The sequence below is a fragment of the Haliotis asinina genome, chromosome 5 (genome assembly GCF_037392515.1).
Source record: "Haliotis asinina isolate JCU_RB_2024 chromosome 5, JCU_Hal_asi_v2, whole genome shotgun sequence".
NCBI lineage: Eukaryota > Metazoa > Mollusca > Gastropoda > Lepetellida > Haliotidae > Haliotis > Haliotis asinina.
The window spans coordinates 22625737-22644727 of record NC_090284.1 but is presented as its reverse complement, the minus strand read 5'-3'; the positions used below and the strand labels follow the sequence as shown (position 1 = coordinate 22644727).

Below are 18991 nucleotides of genomic sequence, written 5' to 3'. Positions count from 1 at the left end.
TATGTATATATCCCAGGGTCCCAAGTTACCTTTCCTAAGCATGCCAATTACTTTGGATTATGGGTTCAAATCCGTTTTGGTGGCAATTAATGTTTTTCTTTTTGGTGATTTGTCAGCTCCATGCCATTTCTCAAATGTGTCAAATACCTAAGACAAGAACTCTCACATTAAGCTGACACGTCATGATATAACTGAATTATTGTTTGAACTAGTTTCAGCATCCACTGTATGTTTGGCTGTGAGTATCAGTAATAAAGAACAAAAGCACTGATCAAATAGGGATAGTCTAGTAGGTCAGGCATTCGCTTGTCATGCTGAAGACCTGGGTTCATTTCCCCACTTCAGGGCCCATTTCTGGTGTCCCCTCCTGTTATATTGCTGGAATTAGTGTTGGGAATCAGAACTATCAAGTGTTGCAGGACTTGTGGTGAACGATTATTGTGTATCATCAAAATATATGTTTTTAATGTCAGCACAAATGATAAAGGGTTTTCTCCGGGTTTGTTAATTTATTACATTATGGGTTTTTTTATAACACATACTGTCATGCAATGAAATGCACCTAAGAAAGAACTGGGATTATAGTTAAGCAATAAAATGCATTGAAATTTACAATGCATAATGCTTTACGCAGTTGAGTGTATGTATGCTCATGAATATTCATCAAATTTAATGGTCAGTTACTTCGTTCAAGTGAGATATACTAAAACAGCAAAATTCATATGCATCAGAAATACTTTCTTAACAGTCAATAATCATTCTTAGTCCTTCTTTCAATTTTCGATTATTTTTGATAATCTGAACACCACCAGTTGGAATATTGCTAAAAGTGGAATAAGACCATAATTACTCACTCACTCACTGCCCAAATAACGATTATGTTTTGCAGCAGAGTTTTAATGCAGATCTGATCATATTTCAAAAATTATTGTCAACACAAGATGGCACTTGACTCTTTGGTGCTTGAGATTTTGTGGTGCAAGGGCCATTATCAGATTTAAGACTATCATTTGCAATTAATTCTCTTTAGACCCAAGTTATCAATTTTATGTTTCCAAGAATAGACTGTTCTTACATTGTAATAAAATATTCATGAGACACAGAAGTAGCTTTTGCTTTAACAAAGATTTAACATTGTAGTTTGTTTTGAGATTTACTTATTCTTTTATGAATAGAAATAGATAGAAGAACTAGACCCATCTGAAAATGGCAAGTCCCATTTAGTACTGGCTGTATATCAGGTCTTGGAAAGGAAGCTGTGTCCTTAGTGAGGGCCATGTAACTTCACCCATCCCCTATTGGAGCTAAAAAATATCTGAATTTAGCCATGGTGAAATGTGTTTCCAAGACAACAACAGCTGTCAGGATGTGCTCAAGCTGTTCACATCCCAACTAAGTTTATTCTAGTCTAGACTTAAGTATTCTTCAATTATATCAATGTGCCCCATGTGACCATATGACACATCATCAAGACATACTGTGGTGATATGTGGGTTTGTCTCTTACAGACCCTGAAGAACTTTTTTTTTTTATTAAAATATTATCTTTCCATTCTCATCTCTTTCTCAGCTCCAGCAATCAATACTCTGACATGATTAACGATGGGTTCTTATATAGTTGTGTTTTTGTTTTATTGAATTATTCACATTTGCTTTTCTACATAAGTTTATTTAGAGACTGTGTGCTTGTCAAGCATTTGTGTGTGTTTGCATGAAGTCAGTTTACATCAATGAAAAGTTCCTGCTTTAAGTAAGTGAAAAGATTTTAACTGTGATGTATTGATGGATAAAGTGAAGTTGATGTAAAGAAAGCACAGTCACTCTGATCTTGTTTATCTATTTTCAGCTTCTTCACGTTAAGTTAATCTTCTTTTTTCCTTTCTAAGTGCCTTTACAATACTGCAAGTTTGACATAACAAACTGTTTGCCTTGACAAAAATTCATCTTGTGAATGTATGTATAGCATTTTGAACGTAACTAAATTTTGAAGTTTAAATAATTTGTTGAAAACAATGCTTCAAAATTTCTCAGTGGTTACAAAAATTTAGATCGACAATAAATGAAAGTGAACTCCACATTTTCAAATGAAAATGGAATAAGCAGAATTATGTTGAAATGTTTGGGAATACACAAAAAACTCCACCTTTTTAAATGAAACAGGAATAAATAAAATGGAGAATGTTGGTAGCTGCTGACTGTGTTCATGCCACAAACTGTTGCCAGCTGTGTGCATATATAACCAGCAATCTTCACCATCTTGGCGTCTCTGTTCCATAAGCATCTTAGGCTGTGAGGCATGAAACTCTGCCCTGCACAGTAGGGAAAGGAAGAAAATCCTTTATAATGAGCTTTGCAGGGATAATGTTTGAAGTTGGGATCTGATATTAGAAACAGGTTAAGTTAGGTTATGGGATGGGGGTTCTCTATGTTATGGGGAAAACAGTGTTGTAGAAATAGATACATATGTGACAGTTCCAGCAAGCTTTAGTGCAGCCAGTTGTCTAGAGGTACAGATAGGGAGGTGGGGTAGCCTAGGGGTTAAAGCATTTGCTCGTCACCCCGAAGACCTGGGTTTGATTCCCCACATGGGTACAAGATGTGAAGCCAGTTTCTGGTGTCCCTGTCATAATATTGCTGGAATACTGCTAAAAATGGTGTAAAACCATACTCACACAGAGGTGAAGGGTCTTGATGGCTATCAGGAATAATGATTAAACATGCACAGAGGAGTTAAGTCAGATTCATTATCATTCATAGAGAGATCACAGGGAACAATGAATGATGTTAATCTATGAAAATTGGAGAATAGTGATTTTTAAGGGTGTTGAGGAAGAGGATGGTGATGAAGTTTGTTAATGTTTATGATTTTGAAGAAATTATATTTTTTAAACTTGTCCTATCTCGAACAGTGCACTTTCAAGGAAATCTTCACTGTATGAGGTGGAATAAGTATTACAAATATTTAAAATTTATAGTATAAAAGTTCGTAATTTCGAAATAGAAAGAGATATTACTATCCGATTTGATATGATTGGGACCTGATATCTGTGATATCCTATTATGTCGTTTATTGTTAAGTATTAATGTGAAGTTCTGAAAGATATTTGTCAACCAAAATGACAAGTGTAAGAGAAAAAGTTGTACCATCTTTTTAGTTAATCTTCATAGTGCAGGGGATGTGCATTATGGGGATATCATGAAATCACAACTGGCAAAACGAACTCTAAAACAATCACAGTGATACATTAAAACATCAAACAGAAAACAGTGTATGAATTAAGCCAAAAGCCCATCCAGACACCAAGGTTGGTAGCTTCAGAATGTCACAGCCCAAAAAGGATGTAACCAGACCAGACACTAGATAAAGTAAATTTACTCAGATGTGTGGAACATCTAAAAAATTTACCACACCTGACTAGCTGTAAATTTAACCAGTTCATCACAAATCTTAGTTGGATGGGCCTTATACATTGACAGAAGGTATAAATTTCCACCAATATTTTCAGTTTCATTAAACTAAGACAGGAAGTAGTTTTCTGCCTGTTTACATAATGTCATGTTATATTGTGAATCTAGGTCTTGGTACCTAAATTACCAGGGCAGTGGTGTAGCCTATTGTTTGAAGTGTTCCTTATCATGCTGAAAACATGAATACCTGATTCGAATACAATATGTGAAGCCCATTTCAGATATTCCTGGCCACAGTATTGCTAGAATATTGCTGAAACCTGTGTAAATCTAAACAAAAGTCACTCACCCACCCATTTTTCTGAAATTGCTTAAACAGGGACTGTTAACTGTACATATTTCTGTGGCAAGACTACATATGATTCACTGATATATGAATGTTCTCTTAAAGTTATGGTCAGTATTATATAATTGTAAGAAATGTCTTGTCAGCATGGTTCATTTTACTTGAATGAAAAACAAACCCTTTCCCTGATACCAAAACAATCACTTGTCCCATGTAAACAGGCTTGGACAATGACTGCATGTAATTAATGCATGGCTGTAGAAACTTACATAATGTCATCTATCAGGACACTAAACAGTGACTGCTCATTGACAGTCATGACACAATCTGCTACATTAATTACAAGAGATGAAGTCGGCCATGACAGCATGGTCATCCATCGACGGGTCAGTACAGGATGCAGCAAACCCATGCTTTGACTGGACACTTGCTTGTGTAGACTGGGACAATTATGATGGGATTCTGTATACAAGTGTGAGTATTTGGTATACATGTTGTACTGGTTACATGTACATGGATCATGTTGTACCATGGGTTTAGCAGCCTCTGATATTCGTGCTAGCTAGTTGGCCCGAGACTGCTGAAAATTGAACCGGGGACAACACAAAAATTAAGTGGTGGTAATCCTCAATGACTTGTGTCGTTAGGGTTGATTTTTTGCGTTTTTCATACATTTTTGGATTTTGCTTGTGGCTGTTTCTGAGGACAAGTTAAATTAGTTTTATACAATTTCTGTGGATTAGTGTTTAAAATTTCATCGTTGACACTCTTACTTGTATGTAATAGTTTTCTGTATTCTGTTCCAGATTGCTATATATGAAATCTATTTGTTATGTTTTAAACACTCTAAATCTTTAATGTTCAGTGTGTATTGTGCTTAATAATATATTTGATGAATAACAAGTTCAGGATATCTCATTTGTACTTCAGATTTTAATCATTAGGTCACATTTTTACCGTTTGATTTGTAATTCAAAGACCAGTATCTTGTGAGGATGCAGTCCCAGATGTGAATGTTAATATTTTTTTCCATCAACTGTACCTTGAAGTTTTATCACTAGCCTTTTTTGCCACTTATTAGTACTTTGTATTACTTTGTTTAGTATGAGAGCATTTTGTATGTCTCTAAATGATTCTGTGTAAGTGAGTGAGTGAGTGAGTTTAGTTTTACGCCGCTTTTTAGCAATATTCCAGCAATATCACGGCGGGGGACACCAGAAAATGGGCTTCACACATTGTACCCATATGGGGAATCGAACCCGGGTCTTCGGCGTGACGAGCGAACGCTTTAACCATTAGGCTACCCCACCGCCCCGATTCTGTGTAAGGATTCTATATTGAGGAAAGTGTGTTATTCCAGTAAATAACACGAAAGAATGTCAGTCATTTTACAAAGAAGTGTCACTAGTTAAATATCGTGAAAATAGTTTGCTTATTATAATAAACATATTTTGTTTGTTCTCACTGGTCCATGGTTTCAAAGAAGTAGCCTGTTGTATTGACACTTCCTTACTGTAATATTGGAGAATTGTTCACTGACCATAATCAGGAAGTATGATAAAATGCTACAGATTCAAAGAATTCTGATCACAAATGTCTTGCTGATAACACCAAAATTTACCAGTGTCAGGAACTAGCCAATCTGCCTGGGGGTTATCACATTACTGTCCTTTCCACACAGTGCCCTCACCAGTGCAAATGTCCCATTACATGAGGCAGTATTTTAGCCCTGATAGTTGATAACCTGCATCCCCTGGGTCATACAGCATGAAAACACCCAGGGCTTGCCTCCTGAAACTTACTGCACATGTGTTCCCAAACTGACTTCCTGTGAGGTGGATCAGGCCATTGTGTTGGAGGGGTGGGAGGGATGCTCTCTCATTGTAGGCAGCTATATATCACAGAGAATACCAGGCTTTCATTCAGTGTTCCCCTTTCAGGGCTGTGGCTGAGCACAGGAAGAATACATATACTTATATCATGGTATAGTCCAACTGCTGACAGGGACCATCTCAAAAAATTTAGGGTTTTTAAAATCAATACACTTAACTAGTTTGTTGATAAGATCATTACTTCAAAGGAAATATAAGATTGTGAATTAGGAAAGTCAGTCAACCATTTTGAATGTACTTTTTAGGAAATCCATTTAAAGTTGTTTTTTTTGATAATTGCAAATTTCCAGTTCAAACTTTCAACCAGAATAGAGTTCACGCACTAGTGTCAGTCAGACCTTCCAGCACCTGAGTTTGCATCCCAGACCTTTTTTTAAAATGATCATCTTTGGCTGGTCTGCATCATACCTGTTTCTTGTGGGTGTGACCTAATTCAGTTGTCTATTTTCTGCATCAGTTGAGGATTCTCTTGTCATTCTAATCTCACCATGATGTAAATGAACATACAGGTTCCGCTGCATCAGCAATCACATTCAGGTCCGCTAGTCAGTGTCATTTTAAATAGTTAGTCACAAAGATTGAAATACTGTTTCATTTTGACATTGATTGTGGACATAAGTTGATGTGAAGAATGTAACATAAATAGTATCCTTGTAATTTGCATTCTTCAGACCAGCACTAGAATCATATCAAACACTGGGACTTTGTACAGCCACTATCCTTGTTGGTAGATAATGACTATACAGGATCACTCACTCTTCTCCATGCTGTGGGATTTTAGTTACGTAATGAAAATAAATGTGATCTCATAGTGAGTCAGTTTAGTGGTGAAATTTCTACAAGGTATCATCACACAGGAAAAAAATGGTTTCCACAGAGGAAATCCTTGAACACTTTACCACATATTGCAGGGCCTTTTCATGTTCTGTAGAAGACAGGAAAGAGCAATAACTGAATACACAAATACTGTCATAGTTTCCCCGGGGAAAATGCTGTACTAAAAATCATGAAATACATGTTCATGATGCTGTTGAATCTAAATATCAGGAGTTCAAAAATATGTTGAAAAGCTACTTGCCACAGGGCAAGTGACTTCAAGAAAGTAACTTGTTACCCTGAGTTTGTGACACAGTGCTTGATGTTAATGATTACTTGACTATTTATCGAAGAGTGATAATTTCACTCTCCACTAGCTCTACTTTATTATTATTGCAAACATAATAGCTTCATTATGAGCAGATATGAAATTAAATCCAAGATTATTTGTAGTTTGAGACCATAACTGCAAATTATCTAGTAGTCCACGGACAAGTAAGATACCGTTATTTGATCAAACAAAAATGAAAACTGACTTGTTCTGGGCGTCAGGTGATGGGATTTTTTAACCCCTGAATATATTTTTGAATGGTATTTGAAAATGTGTTCTGAAATGAAAAACTGAATTAAAAACAGCATCCTTCTTTTTTAACATATGCTTAGTGCTTTCCATTTCTGCACATTTAGTCAGGGCTGCCGTGTCATGGCTCAAATTTCAGTGTTTTTTCTTATACTAGTTTTAATACTTATCCACTCAATGAAGAGTTCTTTATAGAATTTGGTTATTGACATTCATCATGCTCATAAACATGTTTTTCATGTTTTAGAAAAGAAATTGATGTAATCAAGTATATGTATATGGTAATTAGTCCCATGTGAAGTATTATTTTAATATTTCACACCTGTGACCAATTTACATTTGCGTGAAGTATGACTTCTTCGGATCTTTATGCTGCACAGACCACATCAGCTATTGACGAAAGCTATGGTATTAACAGTAATTACACATACTCAGCATGAATTATTTGATATCCAGGAGAGTTAATGAGTTTAACCTATACCAACTGCTAGGTAGTATTTATCGAGCATGACACAATTAGTCCTTGCTACATGTGTATGCTTCATGCAGAATTTTGCTCGGATCAGCCTTCACTTGCTTCTGATTGGTCCTAAATATTGTGACAAAGGATTGTGGGTTTTGCTAATGTTAACGGAAGAGATGAAATTTCTACATTAACTGTGAGATGGTGTATGTGTAAGTTGACACAGGTTGTGTTGAAATGACTTTTAGTTGACAGACGTATTTAATTGATGGTTTTCTCATCATAATTCACCTAAATGCTTATGGGACGGCTCATTCTGATTAACCCTGACTGGATTGTGACTATTCCTGTATTTTACAACATACCTGGCTCTCAAGTTCAGATCATTATTCATCGTAACCAAGCTTTCTAGCAAGTATTTATTGACTTCATTACTGGTGAACCGACCCCTATAGGAGAGGGCAGGGAGCATCTCCTGCGGGCTTCTGAAGTTGCCAGTCTCAGGGACTCAGTGTTAGTACCCCCACATTACAATATGGCAGAAAGCGCGGGGGATGACACCATGGCTTACTAGACAGCCAGTTTTTCTGTGATATATGCTCAAGTGGATATGTACTCTACCAGAGGACACTTGGATATGATTGTGTAGAATGGATGTGTTTCATGAGGCAGTGGTCAGGACGTTAGCATATCGAGAATTACCATGTTCAGTGACTGTGGAGTTGTTATAACAGTAAACATTGTGGCCAGGTGGACATACAATGAATGACAACAATGAGGTAGGAGGGACCATATACCTATTTACACCTTTGTTGATTTAAGTGTTTTGAGGACAGTGGACCACCACAACATTGCTACTCTTGTGTAAAACAGGCCAATAATCAATAAAACAATACTTTCTTCAGATAAATATGTAATTGATTCTAAGACCTTTTGCTGTAGTGCGTCTCTGCTATGTTTTCTAAATTAATTTCTATCATATCGTGCATATTTTTAGTCTCTACATACGTCAATATGGCCCTTATCTTAAGCCCACTGATGAGGCATAGCTGATTGCTAATAATGCTTTTCATATACTAACTAAGTCCTAAGTTTTTAGTATTTGATCATTGCATGCCTGAGGCTGTGTTCATATGGTCCCTCCATCATCAGCTGACAGAACACATTGCATCCTCATCAAACAGCCATATTGCTCACCAATGCGTCATGGAATAAGTAAAGTTCAGTATGAAAAACTCCCAAGAAATCCATCATCAAGTGTTTGGAGAATCAATAAATTGTAAACCTGTCTTGTCAAAACTTCAACAAAGAAGCACAAAACAAATTTCTCAAAGTAGAAGAAGAATTCGCTAGCATCTCCTCCAGGACTTCATAGTAAGAGGGAAATGTGATTACACTGTACACAGAGTGTGTGAATGTCATGCTACATGAAGGTGCACTGCACAAAGATGCACCAGCTCTCGATACTGCTGTGTCTCGGGGAGAAAGGCGATCACTAATTTTCCCATTTCCCAGGAAGATGAAAAACTGTTGGCACAGTTCCATTTAAATATCCCAATATTGTGTGGAACATCTGTGGGATGTTTGAAACTGGAATAAGTATGCCATAGTTCATTGTGATTATGCCATGGTAGTGTAAGCTTTGAGTCTCCTTTGACCAGAACAGGAAATACTCATTCTGCTCTTGATTCTGTCACAAGTCATTACTCCAGGGTTTTAATTCAGCAGATATTTATAATTGTAAGATAGTTTCCAGGACTGCCTATCTTTATAGATCATAGCAAATGATAATCATTATCTAACTATAGACTGATGATTGATAGGTATTAATGTTGAACTTCAAGCTAATGCAAAAAGTGTTGACTTATGTCATGTAACTGATGAGTGGTAATAAATTTTGTCACTCTTAACCTTATATTGCAGTGTGGGTATCATGAAAGTTTCGGAGTACAATAGGTCTTCAGCAACATATGCTCGTCATAAAAGGCAACTGTGCTTGTTGTAAGAGGTATTGGGTGGTCAGGCTTGCTGATTTGGTTGACACCGTCAATGGATTCCCCATACTGGAATGTTGCTGAGGGCAATTATACACCCTTACTCACTCTCACTTCACGGATTGCTGACAAAAACATCATTCTCAACATGATTTAAACCATGACTACAAACATACTCTGTGTATTATATGCTTAAATTATAACATCATGACAGTTTATTCATGACACAATTTTCAGGTCAGTATTCTTGAACTTTTTCCACTCGACAATGTTTCAGTTATCAATCTAATAGCCAGCTCTTGTCATTCTGCTGCATAACATGAGGAAATTAATCTAACCATAAAAGTGGAGCTTTTAAAAAAACATAAGGTCTAAAGATTTGTGTGTTCATATCCTCTGATTACTAGTACAGAAGACTGTGTTTGTTTGCACTGTCAAGGTATTATGCAATTATTTGGGTCACTATGCTTATTTAGAAAAGAATTTGTCTTAAAATTTGTCAAGTACCCATCCAAAAATATTCAGACTGAAGACTAAACTTTGTTACTGCCAAGGACGAAGTTAGTGTGACAGATCGGTTGACTTGTATGCATGTCATGTAAAGGTCTTGTCAAGGGGAGTAGAATGGGTATTTGATCAGTCTTTATCACAGGCGTAATGAGCCATGACTGCTCACCTGATTAAACTCACAGACTGTGATTTGGTTGACTTGATATGGCCAAGTCTTACTTGTCCACAAATACAAAGGAAATAGACTGACATTTGCACTTTGAGTAGATGGCACATTAGAGATGACATTTAACAACTCAAAAGCCACTCTGGTACTTTGGGGATTATAAAAGCTGCATGTCAAGATGTCAGAGGTCGCCAATTGACTGAATTAGTAAATAGACTCAAAATTGTTCTCAGTTTTTGTTTTTGATATGTTTGGACTTAAGTGCACAAGGTTCTGTTTGGAGATTGTTATTGGAATGAATTACAGCTTGTATGAACTGTTTGATGTGTAAACGTTTCAGAATTAGAACTATTAAATATAGGAAAAAGTAAACAATTTTGCTTTTGTCTTTAATGTGGCATTTTGTTCTCATGTGCAGTAATTAATTGTTTTGTTGACATAAGTGTTATCATTAAACCACTAATAACAGCTTTTCCATTTAATTGAGGCCACACCTAGACCCGAACACTGTAATAAGATTCGGTCCCAAAAGTCAGTCAAACTAATTGCTCAGCATATGTGTAGTTGTGTTTTTGTCAGGACAATGGTTTCTGTGAAAGGAATCGTATCAGCAGTGTAGGTTTTGTCAGAGTGTGCTCAGAAATAAAATTATAAATATGTAATCCAGGTCTTACGGGTGTGAAAGTTTCATCATGATCCTGAATCATTTCAAAATCTCTTGATTGTTTTTTTAAATGTTGCTGTTTTAAGGCACATGTTTATATTAATTTTTTGTGTGAATTTCACACAGATTTCTATGTTAATTCGAACACTGGCTCAACCTGTCCAACAAATGTGAAAAGACATGTCCACAATTTGATCATTATAACTCTTGACCACTTTTGACCACTCCAGTGCAAAAGATGGATTTAACAAAAACAAAAAAAAAACTTGAAATTTTGTTTGCCTTTCATACTTGTTTGTGACGTTTTTTGCTGAATACAGTATACTGGATTAACATTGATTGGCAACTTAGAGTTATTTCCCTTTGCAGAGATAGAATCTGCTGGTTGTTGGTTGAAAGCACAGATTAAGTTTCACTTTGAAGTGTGTTTTGCAGTTACTTTCTATTCCAAGTACATTGTACTGGTCTGTTTCATAGGAACAATTACACCCCTTACAATTACACCAGAGTGAGGAAAAGTTTCAAATTTATCAGTTTCCATAAGAATGCCAGTGGGAGCTAATGTAACTGATCTGTCTAGATGTGCCGTGGTATTTCATAGTTGTGTTTAGATATGATTGTATGTCAGGTGACTGTAATACAATAGTGACACTGTGATGAAATGTGTACATATATCCTGGTAAATGTATATATATATATAGAAAGTGTGGGATCCTCATCCCTACATCATTTGGCAAATGATGCAGGACAGGAAAGCTTGTGTTGACTATGGATGAAATTGTTTGCTTTTGTACACAGACATAATGGAGGCTACTGATCAGCAATATGGGTAATATAGTGTCATGAGTGCTTTTGTTGTTTTGGACCTGTGAGTGAGTTAATTTTTATGCCACTTTAACAGTATTCCAGCTTTATTATGGCTGCAGGCACCAAACAAGCAAATGCATTAACCACTAGGCTACCCCACCGCCCCTTCATGCAGCTGTACCCATGAAGATCCAGGGTAGAACAGGTCTTCAGCAACCCATGCTTGCCACAAAAGGTGACTGTGAGACAACTGACAGGTCAGACTTACTGATTTGCTTGGCACATGTCATCAGTTCCCAGTTGTGCAGATCAATGCTCATGCTGTTGATCACTGGACTGTCTGGTCTGTCTGCGTAGCACTAAATCCCTCCTTCCCTCATTCACTTTGGAGTGAGTGAAACTGTGATTATGTTAAGTAATAGCTGATCAAACTGTTTTCACAGATTATGAGTTTTTCACAGTCTTTCATGATGATACTTTCAGCTGACTTACTGAATCTTGTGAACATCCTCTTGGGTAGTGAATGAAGAATATGTTAAAATCTTACTAGTGTTTAACTTCTGTTCTGTTTTTCATTTGATGGTGTTTCTAATTGTGAATTTGTTGGTCACACATAGTCACACATAGTCACACATAGTCACAGTCTGTTCCAAACACTTGTCTTATCACCTGATGTTGTTTTGAATTCAAAAAACGATTCTCCATTGGTGAACCTTAGTCACACTAAGTGGTATTTAGGCCTGTAGCCATAGTTTCATATTTGGTTTGGTGGATGATCACATTCACTAAAGGACAAAGTTTATTCAGTGTGATGGCTACAGAGTGTCATGTGGACTTGTTACTGATGCTTTGTATCGCAACTGTGTCGCTCTGAAGTCAAAACAGTGGAAACAGCTATGTCACACATCATAGCAGTGATGAATATTTTACATGCTGCATGATACTCAAAATAGTTCTGTATCACACGTTGTGTTCCGTTTCACTTCTAGGAAGGACTAAGTTAAGTTTGTATTGGACAAGGTTATCACGTTTGACAAATCAGCCTTTGACCTCAGTTACTTCAGTTTTAGTATTTAGGACCAAAAGTCAATGGTCTCTTCTCATAGTTCTAGTATTTAAGAGATCCTTGGATTTTCGTGCTATCCTCAGTACGGGTGCAGCTTGGCCTGCTCCCAAGGTCAGTCTGTCTGATGGTAAAGGTATAGGAGGATTTCAGGCTGTATTGGTATCCTAATATGAATGGTGTTCAGGCTAGAAATGTTTTAGGTTCAGATACCTTGGCACTTGGTCCAGATACTTGAAGCTTTCCTTATTATCTGAAACCTGGATTGTCCACAGGTTATTTCAGTCTAATTGCTGCTAATTAATCCAAGTGATGTCCCAGATACCTTTTTTTTGGTGTGTGTGTGTTTCTTTCTATATGTGTGTATATCCATTCCATGTAAGTTGAATTCAAGAACTGAACTAGCTTTGATATCAGTAGTATTTATTGCCTTCTTGTCGCCATTGTGTGAGATGGCAATGACTGGCTTAGACTTTATTGGATCAAGATAAAATCCACAGTGATTGTATTTACTGTTGTAAGTGGGTTCACAGGATTTCTCTTCCAAAATGTTATTCATTCATCACTGCCAAGACCTGAGTTTGATTCCTCACATGGTTACCGTGTGTGAAGCCCATCAGTGATGTCCCCCGCCATGATATTGCTGGAATATTTCTAAAACCTGTTTTAACATAAACTCACTGTCTCATCCAAAATGTCCTGCTGAAGCTTATCAAGAAGGACATTACATGAACATATTTTTGTAGTAATATATGAGTTCCTGACTTAATTGCAGGTGGTTATGAAAATATAAACACCTGAAACATTATATTCTAGCATATTTTTACTATCCCTGTAGATACATCATTTCCTCCCAGGAATGATGGCCTGATGTTCAACAGACACAACTACATTTACTGTAATCAAAGCTCAAGTGTTTGATACAAGACACTGTAGGGTGTGGTGTTGGAATTTTGGTGAATGAGGAAAGATGTTTCTGTCAGGTCCTTTTCAATAAATACATTGAGGAGCTGTTTATCAGTCAAGATTTAGAATCCTTGATGTAATTCAAGTAGGATGTGACTATTGTAACAAATAAGTTCAGAAGAAAGGCTTATTATCTGTTTCAATTTGTGTAATCTGTGTCAATTAGTACCCTTATCTCTACTCTGGGTGGGATCTTTTTCAGCTCTAACAAGTAGCTATGGTGTATGATATTTCACTCAGGACAAGTGCAGCTTGTTATGAGGTTTATCAACCACGTAACTGAATGTCACAATTGTTTACTTTTTTGCTGCCTTTAAGTTAACTCATAACTTCTTCTCCTGCTTCTTTCAGCAAACCAGATCCCAAGACCAAACAGATCTCAATTGGGAAGAAGAAATTCAATATGGACCCCAAGAAGGTAGGCATTAGCTGGGCTATGCTTCATGTGACCCTTCAGATTTACTGGTAAATCTGAGTATATCTGTCAGTAAATCAGATTTCCTGTTCAGTATCTTGAGTGCATCTGCTCCCAGCGACATTTTTTGCCTTTTCTGAGGAAGACTGCTGGGGGCTATTGTTTCCAGGGCTAATTGTGTCAGAACTGAAGAGTCTGGATATTGCTTGTACTTTGCTCACAGGGTATTGCTTGCTTAAACACTGACATGATGTCACAGGATGTCAGAAACATCCATTTGGAGGATTCCTGAGGCAACAATAATTCTGCTGCTTCCCCAGATGTCTGGCCTTGACCTTGTCCACCCACACTCATATTCTTCAAATTGGACTTAAACATATTCATTATGAGTGGCAGATCATTGTGTATCATTTATCACAGTAATAGGAACTAGCTCATTTAAGTCACCTGACCCTAATGATGTGGAAAATGAGGATACCTTAACATTGCACGTGTGTTCAGAGTCCAGATATTTGCCTAACCTTTGCTGCGGTCCTCATCATAACCCTTAAGTCTTAAGTTTAAAATTTAAGGGAACCTAGACTAAACATTTCAGTAGCAAATCTCGAAAAGCTGTTAACCCCTAAATTCCCACCACTGTCTATCATTAGTCAGTTAAAAATATATATTGTCACATTTAATAAACTTATCATTCTGCTTGTAATTGTATACTCACTGCTTGAGGCTTACATGCAACTGTCATTTTTTCAGGTTTGTATATCGTTATGAAAATGCATTTTCAGATTTTTCACAGTGCCAAATGTGAAGATCGGTTTGGTGTCATGAATTTGATATGTATGAACAATAATTATCATTTGTTTGTTTGTTATTTTTCTTGTCTTTCTTGCATTGAACAAGATGGTCCTCATCGTGATATTTCAGTCCCTCCATTAAGAGATTAAAAGGGGTTTTAGGGTAGCCTACTGGTGAAAGTATCAGCTCACTGTGCTGTATGCTGTATGTTTGATTCAGATATGATGTCATTATTGAGTCATTTTGCCATTTCTAACCAGGTCCTAAACCTGCAGTTATCCTCAGGTCAAATATACATTCTGTGTTCGAATTTTTCAGTTTCGCAATGTTAGAATTACCAGGACCAGTGTTTCTTTCCAGTGGTTTGTCTCAGCTCCCAAACAACTGATATTTGACGGAGTTATTTAAGCAAAGAAAAATGCAGTTTGTAAGATCTTCTTACATGCAGATAATCTCCATATGTTCAATATCTGTATACTGAATGAATGCCCAAACTTTAAAATGTTTAGTTCAGTAAATATTTCTGATTGGATTTGGGGTAACATAGAATTTCCCTAATTGAAAGTGGAGAAATCCATGTATTTTCAAATCTTCCTGCCAGAGGCATCAAGACAAAATTCCTGGTTAAATCACAGCAAACAGTTCATTTGAACCACCTCTAAGATGAAAGGAATTCTTTCCTGTGGACGCTAACTATTGTTATTGTTTACCATCGTCATAACACTTGTAGCACCAGTATGACACTACAATGGCCGTCAAATACCGACACGCAGCACATGCTTTGCCAGGCTTACAGAAGTAACCTCTATTAATGTCACAAGGATGTTGACTGAGGGGCGAACAACTCTCCTAAATGAAATAACCAGCCATGATGTAACCTTGTGATAATAACCCTGGTAATCACCATCTACTGTGTCAACACATCCCCTTTGTTGCCAGTCCTTGTCTTGAAGCCTCCTGCTTGTTCAGGAGAGGAGTTGACAACCAACATGTTGGAGAATGTAGTATGGAATGTCATTGTGAAAGGGAGAAGTGCTAAAGAGGTCATTATCTGTAGGTGAAAGGAATATGGTAATCTCGGGTTGAAGAGGGAGAGAGCTTGAATCAGGGATTGTAGTTGTAACTATATTTGTCCTTGCCAAAAATTCTTCCAACATTAATAAGAGAAATATCTTTTGCCTGAAAACATTGCGTATGTTATCATTTGTTCATTGGCATCACTTAAATATCAATGGAAAAATCAGTGTCTATTTACTAAGGTTTGCTCTTGTGCTGATATTATTGCCTCCATGACCTTCGAAACTCAGTACAGTGAAAAAGAGTGAAAAACCCACCTTTGAAATACCTATCTTAGATGACATTGGTTTTCCAGTGTGAGTATAATATGTGTGTATAAACAAAACTCAACCTACTGTTGATAACTAGGTATCTTTTAGTCTCCCTAATATATTTTGTGAGACTTCACGATATTCATCATGGTATATAGTGTTCCTTGTAGGGAAAATATGGTCTACTGTCAAAATGATGTACCATTTGTTATTGATATGTTGGTGGTAACTGATGCTGATTAATATTTGATAACATATATCTTATGGAAATGTCATCATTTCCAAGACTTTACTTTTCAAAGTGTACAGCACAAATATGTAAATATACTCTGTAGTGTAAAGAGACCCCAGTAAATCTACCTTACTGCGACAGTTCTTGAGATCAAAATTAACTGATTCTCAGGGTTCCTTTCTATCATGTTTAAAGACAATTTAAAAAATCTCCAAAATTTTCTTTGCAGGGACTAATTATCAGTAGACTAAGAATAATACTGTGGTCAAATTGAGGTCAGCTGAACAATTAGACTTTTGTGATTGGTGCTTAGCTTATGAACCTTCTGAGTAGCTTATGAGGTTAGATGATGTTTGTACTGTATGATCCAGGAAGACTTTTAGCATGTGTCACATGTCTGTCACTTATTGTGCTTATCAAATTGTACAGGAGATAGACAATTATGATTCATTAGGAAGGAAACATGGGTTCCAGTTTAATGCGAACAGGACAAGCATGAATAATAATGCATTTGTAATTCATGGAAATGGCACACAGTTTCATTTGTTAGAGTTCTTGTTAATGTTTCCAAATTTGTCCAAGGATGAAATGAACAAGAAAATGTGATGAAGCAAAAAAATAGTGCAAGTAGTAATGGTTAAAGTGTTTGCTCGTCACATTGAAGATCCATGTTCAAGTCCACATATGGATACTGTGTGTGAAGCTTATTTCTGGTGTTTCCTGCATTGATATGGCTGGAATGTAGCTAAAATCATCGTAAAACAATATTCACTCATTCCATCAAATGAATTGTTGTTCATACTATCAACCAATGGCCCAAGATGCATTGGTTTTGTGGATGCTGCTGTCTTACAGTTAGAATAGTGCCAACTTCAAGCATTTCTCCACCCTTGAACATCTGGGTTAGAATTGGTCATCAGTAACCTATGGTTGTAAGAAATGATTAACGGGAATGGGTGGTTCCTGATGCTGCTGCTGCCATGTTGCTACAATATTGCCAAGTGTGGCACTGAACAACAAACCAACCACACATTCCCTCCCTCATCAACACTTACACCATATGGATTGCAAGAAGCTAGCTCAGGGATGATGATCATCAAGATGAAAAACATGTTTACTGCTAATACCATCAGAGTACAAGTTTTCAAAGAATGACTGTTACTTTTTGCCATTACTACAGAAATAGATGGCTATTGAGTGTAATTATATCATTTTCTTCTGAAAGTGTTACGAGGGCTTTTTCAATATTTGCAACCACCATAACTCCCACAAAATGTCAGATGTGCTGACACGATCAGGAGCAGGTTCCGCTGAAGGCATGTTTTTTATTCCTAGAAAGCTTGAGTGATGAAACGCTAAATATTCCAACATAGACAGGAAGATGGAGGCTGAGCCAAGATGTCTGCAAAACTGGAATGTCATTGGTAAACAAATGCACAGTTAGTTTGACGCTTGTTGATTACAAGGAGGTCTCTGTGTACAGGACATCCATTTGCATTGTGAGTTTGACACCGAGGCCACCCCATCACCCCTTCATGCTGTCATGCCATGCCATGCCATGCCATGCCATTGATGGGGAACCTTAATGTAGGGGGCATGTCTTTTTCCAAGCTACACTAATCAGGCGGATTAGCTTGACTTCGTTGTTGCCAACATTTCTGCTTCTTGCACTGGTAATGTTAGATTGCAGAATTGACCGAAGGGTAGATGTTTTTATTTGTGATTCTTTAATGTATCTTGAGTTGCCATTGTTCTATTTCCATACTGTACATTACTATATCCCCAATGATAAGAATAGTGACCTCTGATGACGGCCAGCGTAGGGGGTATCGGGCAGCTGCTTAAACTAACCATACACAAAAAAATGGTTTTCTAGGTTTGAGCAGTAGTAAGGAAACATATATGAAAAGAATATATTTTTGATGAAAATGGGAACAAACTTATTTTCGAAAACTTGACACAGAATTAATTTCAGTTATAGCCCCCATGTAGTTATATGCCCCGTTCAGCTACCCCTGTTTTCTCTGTGGAAATAACCCCTACCTAGATTTAGTGAAGTTTTATTTAAGTTACAAGTTACAAGAGGATACCAAGGCTATTGATGATAATTCATAACATTCTCCAGTATGTAACAGAATACAATTGAAGAGAATGAGTGAGTGAGTGAGTGAGTTTAGTTTTACGCTGCTCACAGCAATATTCCAGCTATATAGCAGCGGTCTGTAAATAATCGAGTCTGGACCAGACAACCCAGTGACCAACAACATGAGCATCGATCTGCTCAATTGGGAACTGATGACGTGTCAACCAAGTCAGCGAGCCTGACCACCCGATCCAGTTAGTCACCTCTTACGAGAAGCATAGTCGCCTTTTATGGCAAGCATGGGTTGCAGAAGGCCTATTCTACCCCAGGACCTTCATGGGTCTGAAGAGATAGATCCTGTAGAAAACAATTCAAAAGAAATAAACCAAATATCTGTCTTGTCCAAATCCAAATGCCCGGGAAGGTTCACAAGGGCTTTTGTGAGTGTTCTAATATTATGTACAGTT

At 37.1% G+C, this 18991-nt stretch overlaps 1 protein-coding gene across 2 annotated transcripts in view; it reads left to right on the top strand.

The window, feature by feature from the left end:
- The window catches only part of LOC137285057 (cytohesin-1-like), a 71621-nt gene that overhangs the window by 12724 nt on the left and 39906 nt on the right, over positions 1-18991 (top strand). The window contains exons 1-2 of one of the 2 annotated variants that reach the window (XM_067817260.1): positions 7895-8283; positions 14026-14092. In XM_067817260.1, the coding sequence (XP_067673361.1) occupies positions 8270-8283; positions 14026-14092 (81 nt within the window). In that variant the 5' untranslated portion in view covers positions 7895-8269. Of the gene's footprint in view, positions 1-7894; positions 8284-14025; positions 14093-18991 lie in introns of those variants that run through there. The other variant, XM_067817259.1, reaches the window with a different exon arrangement.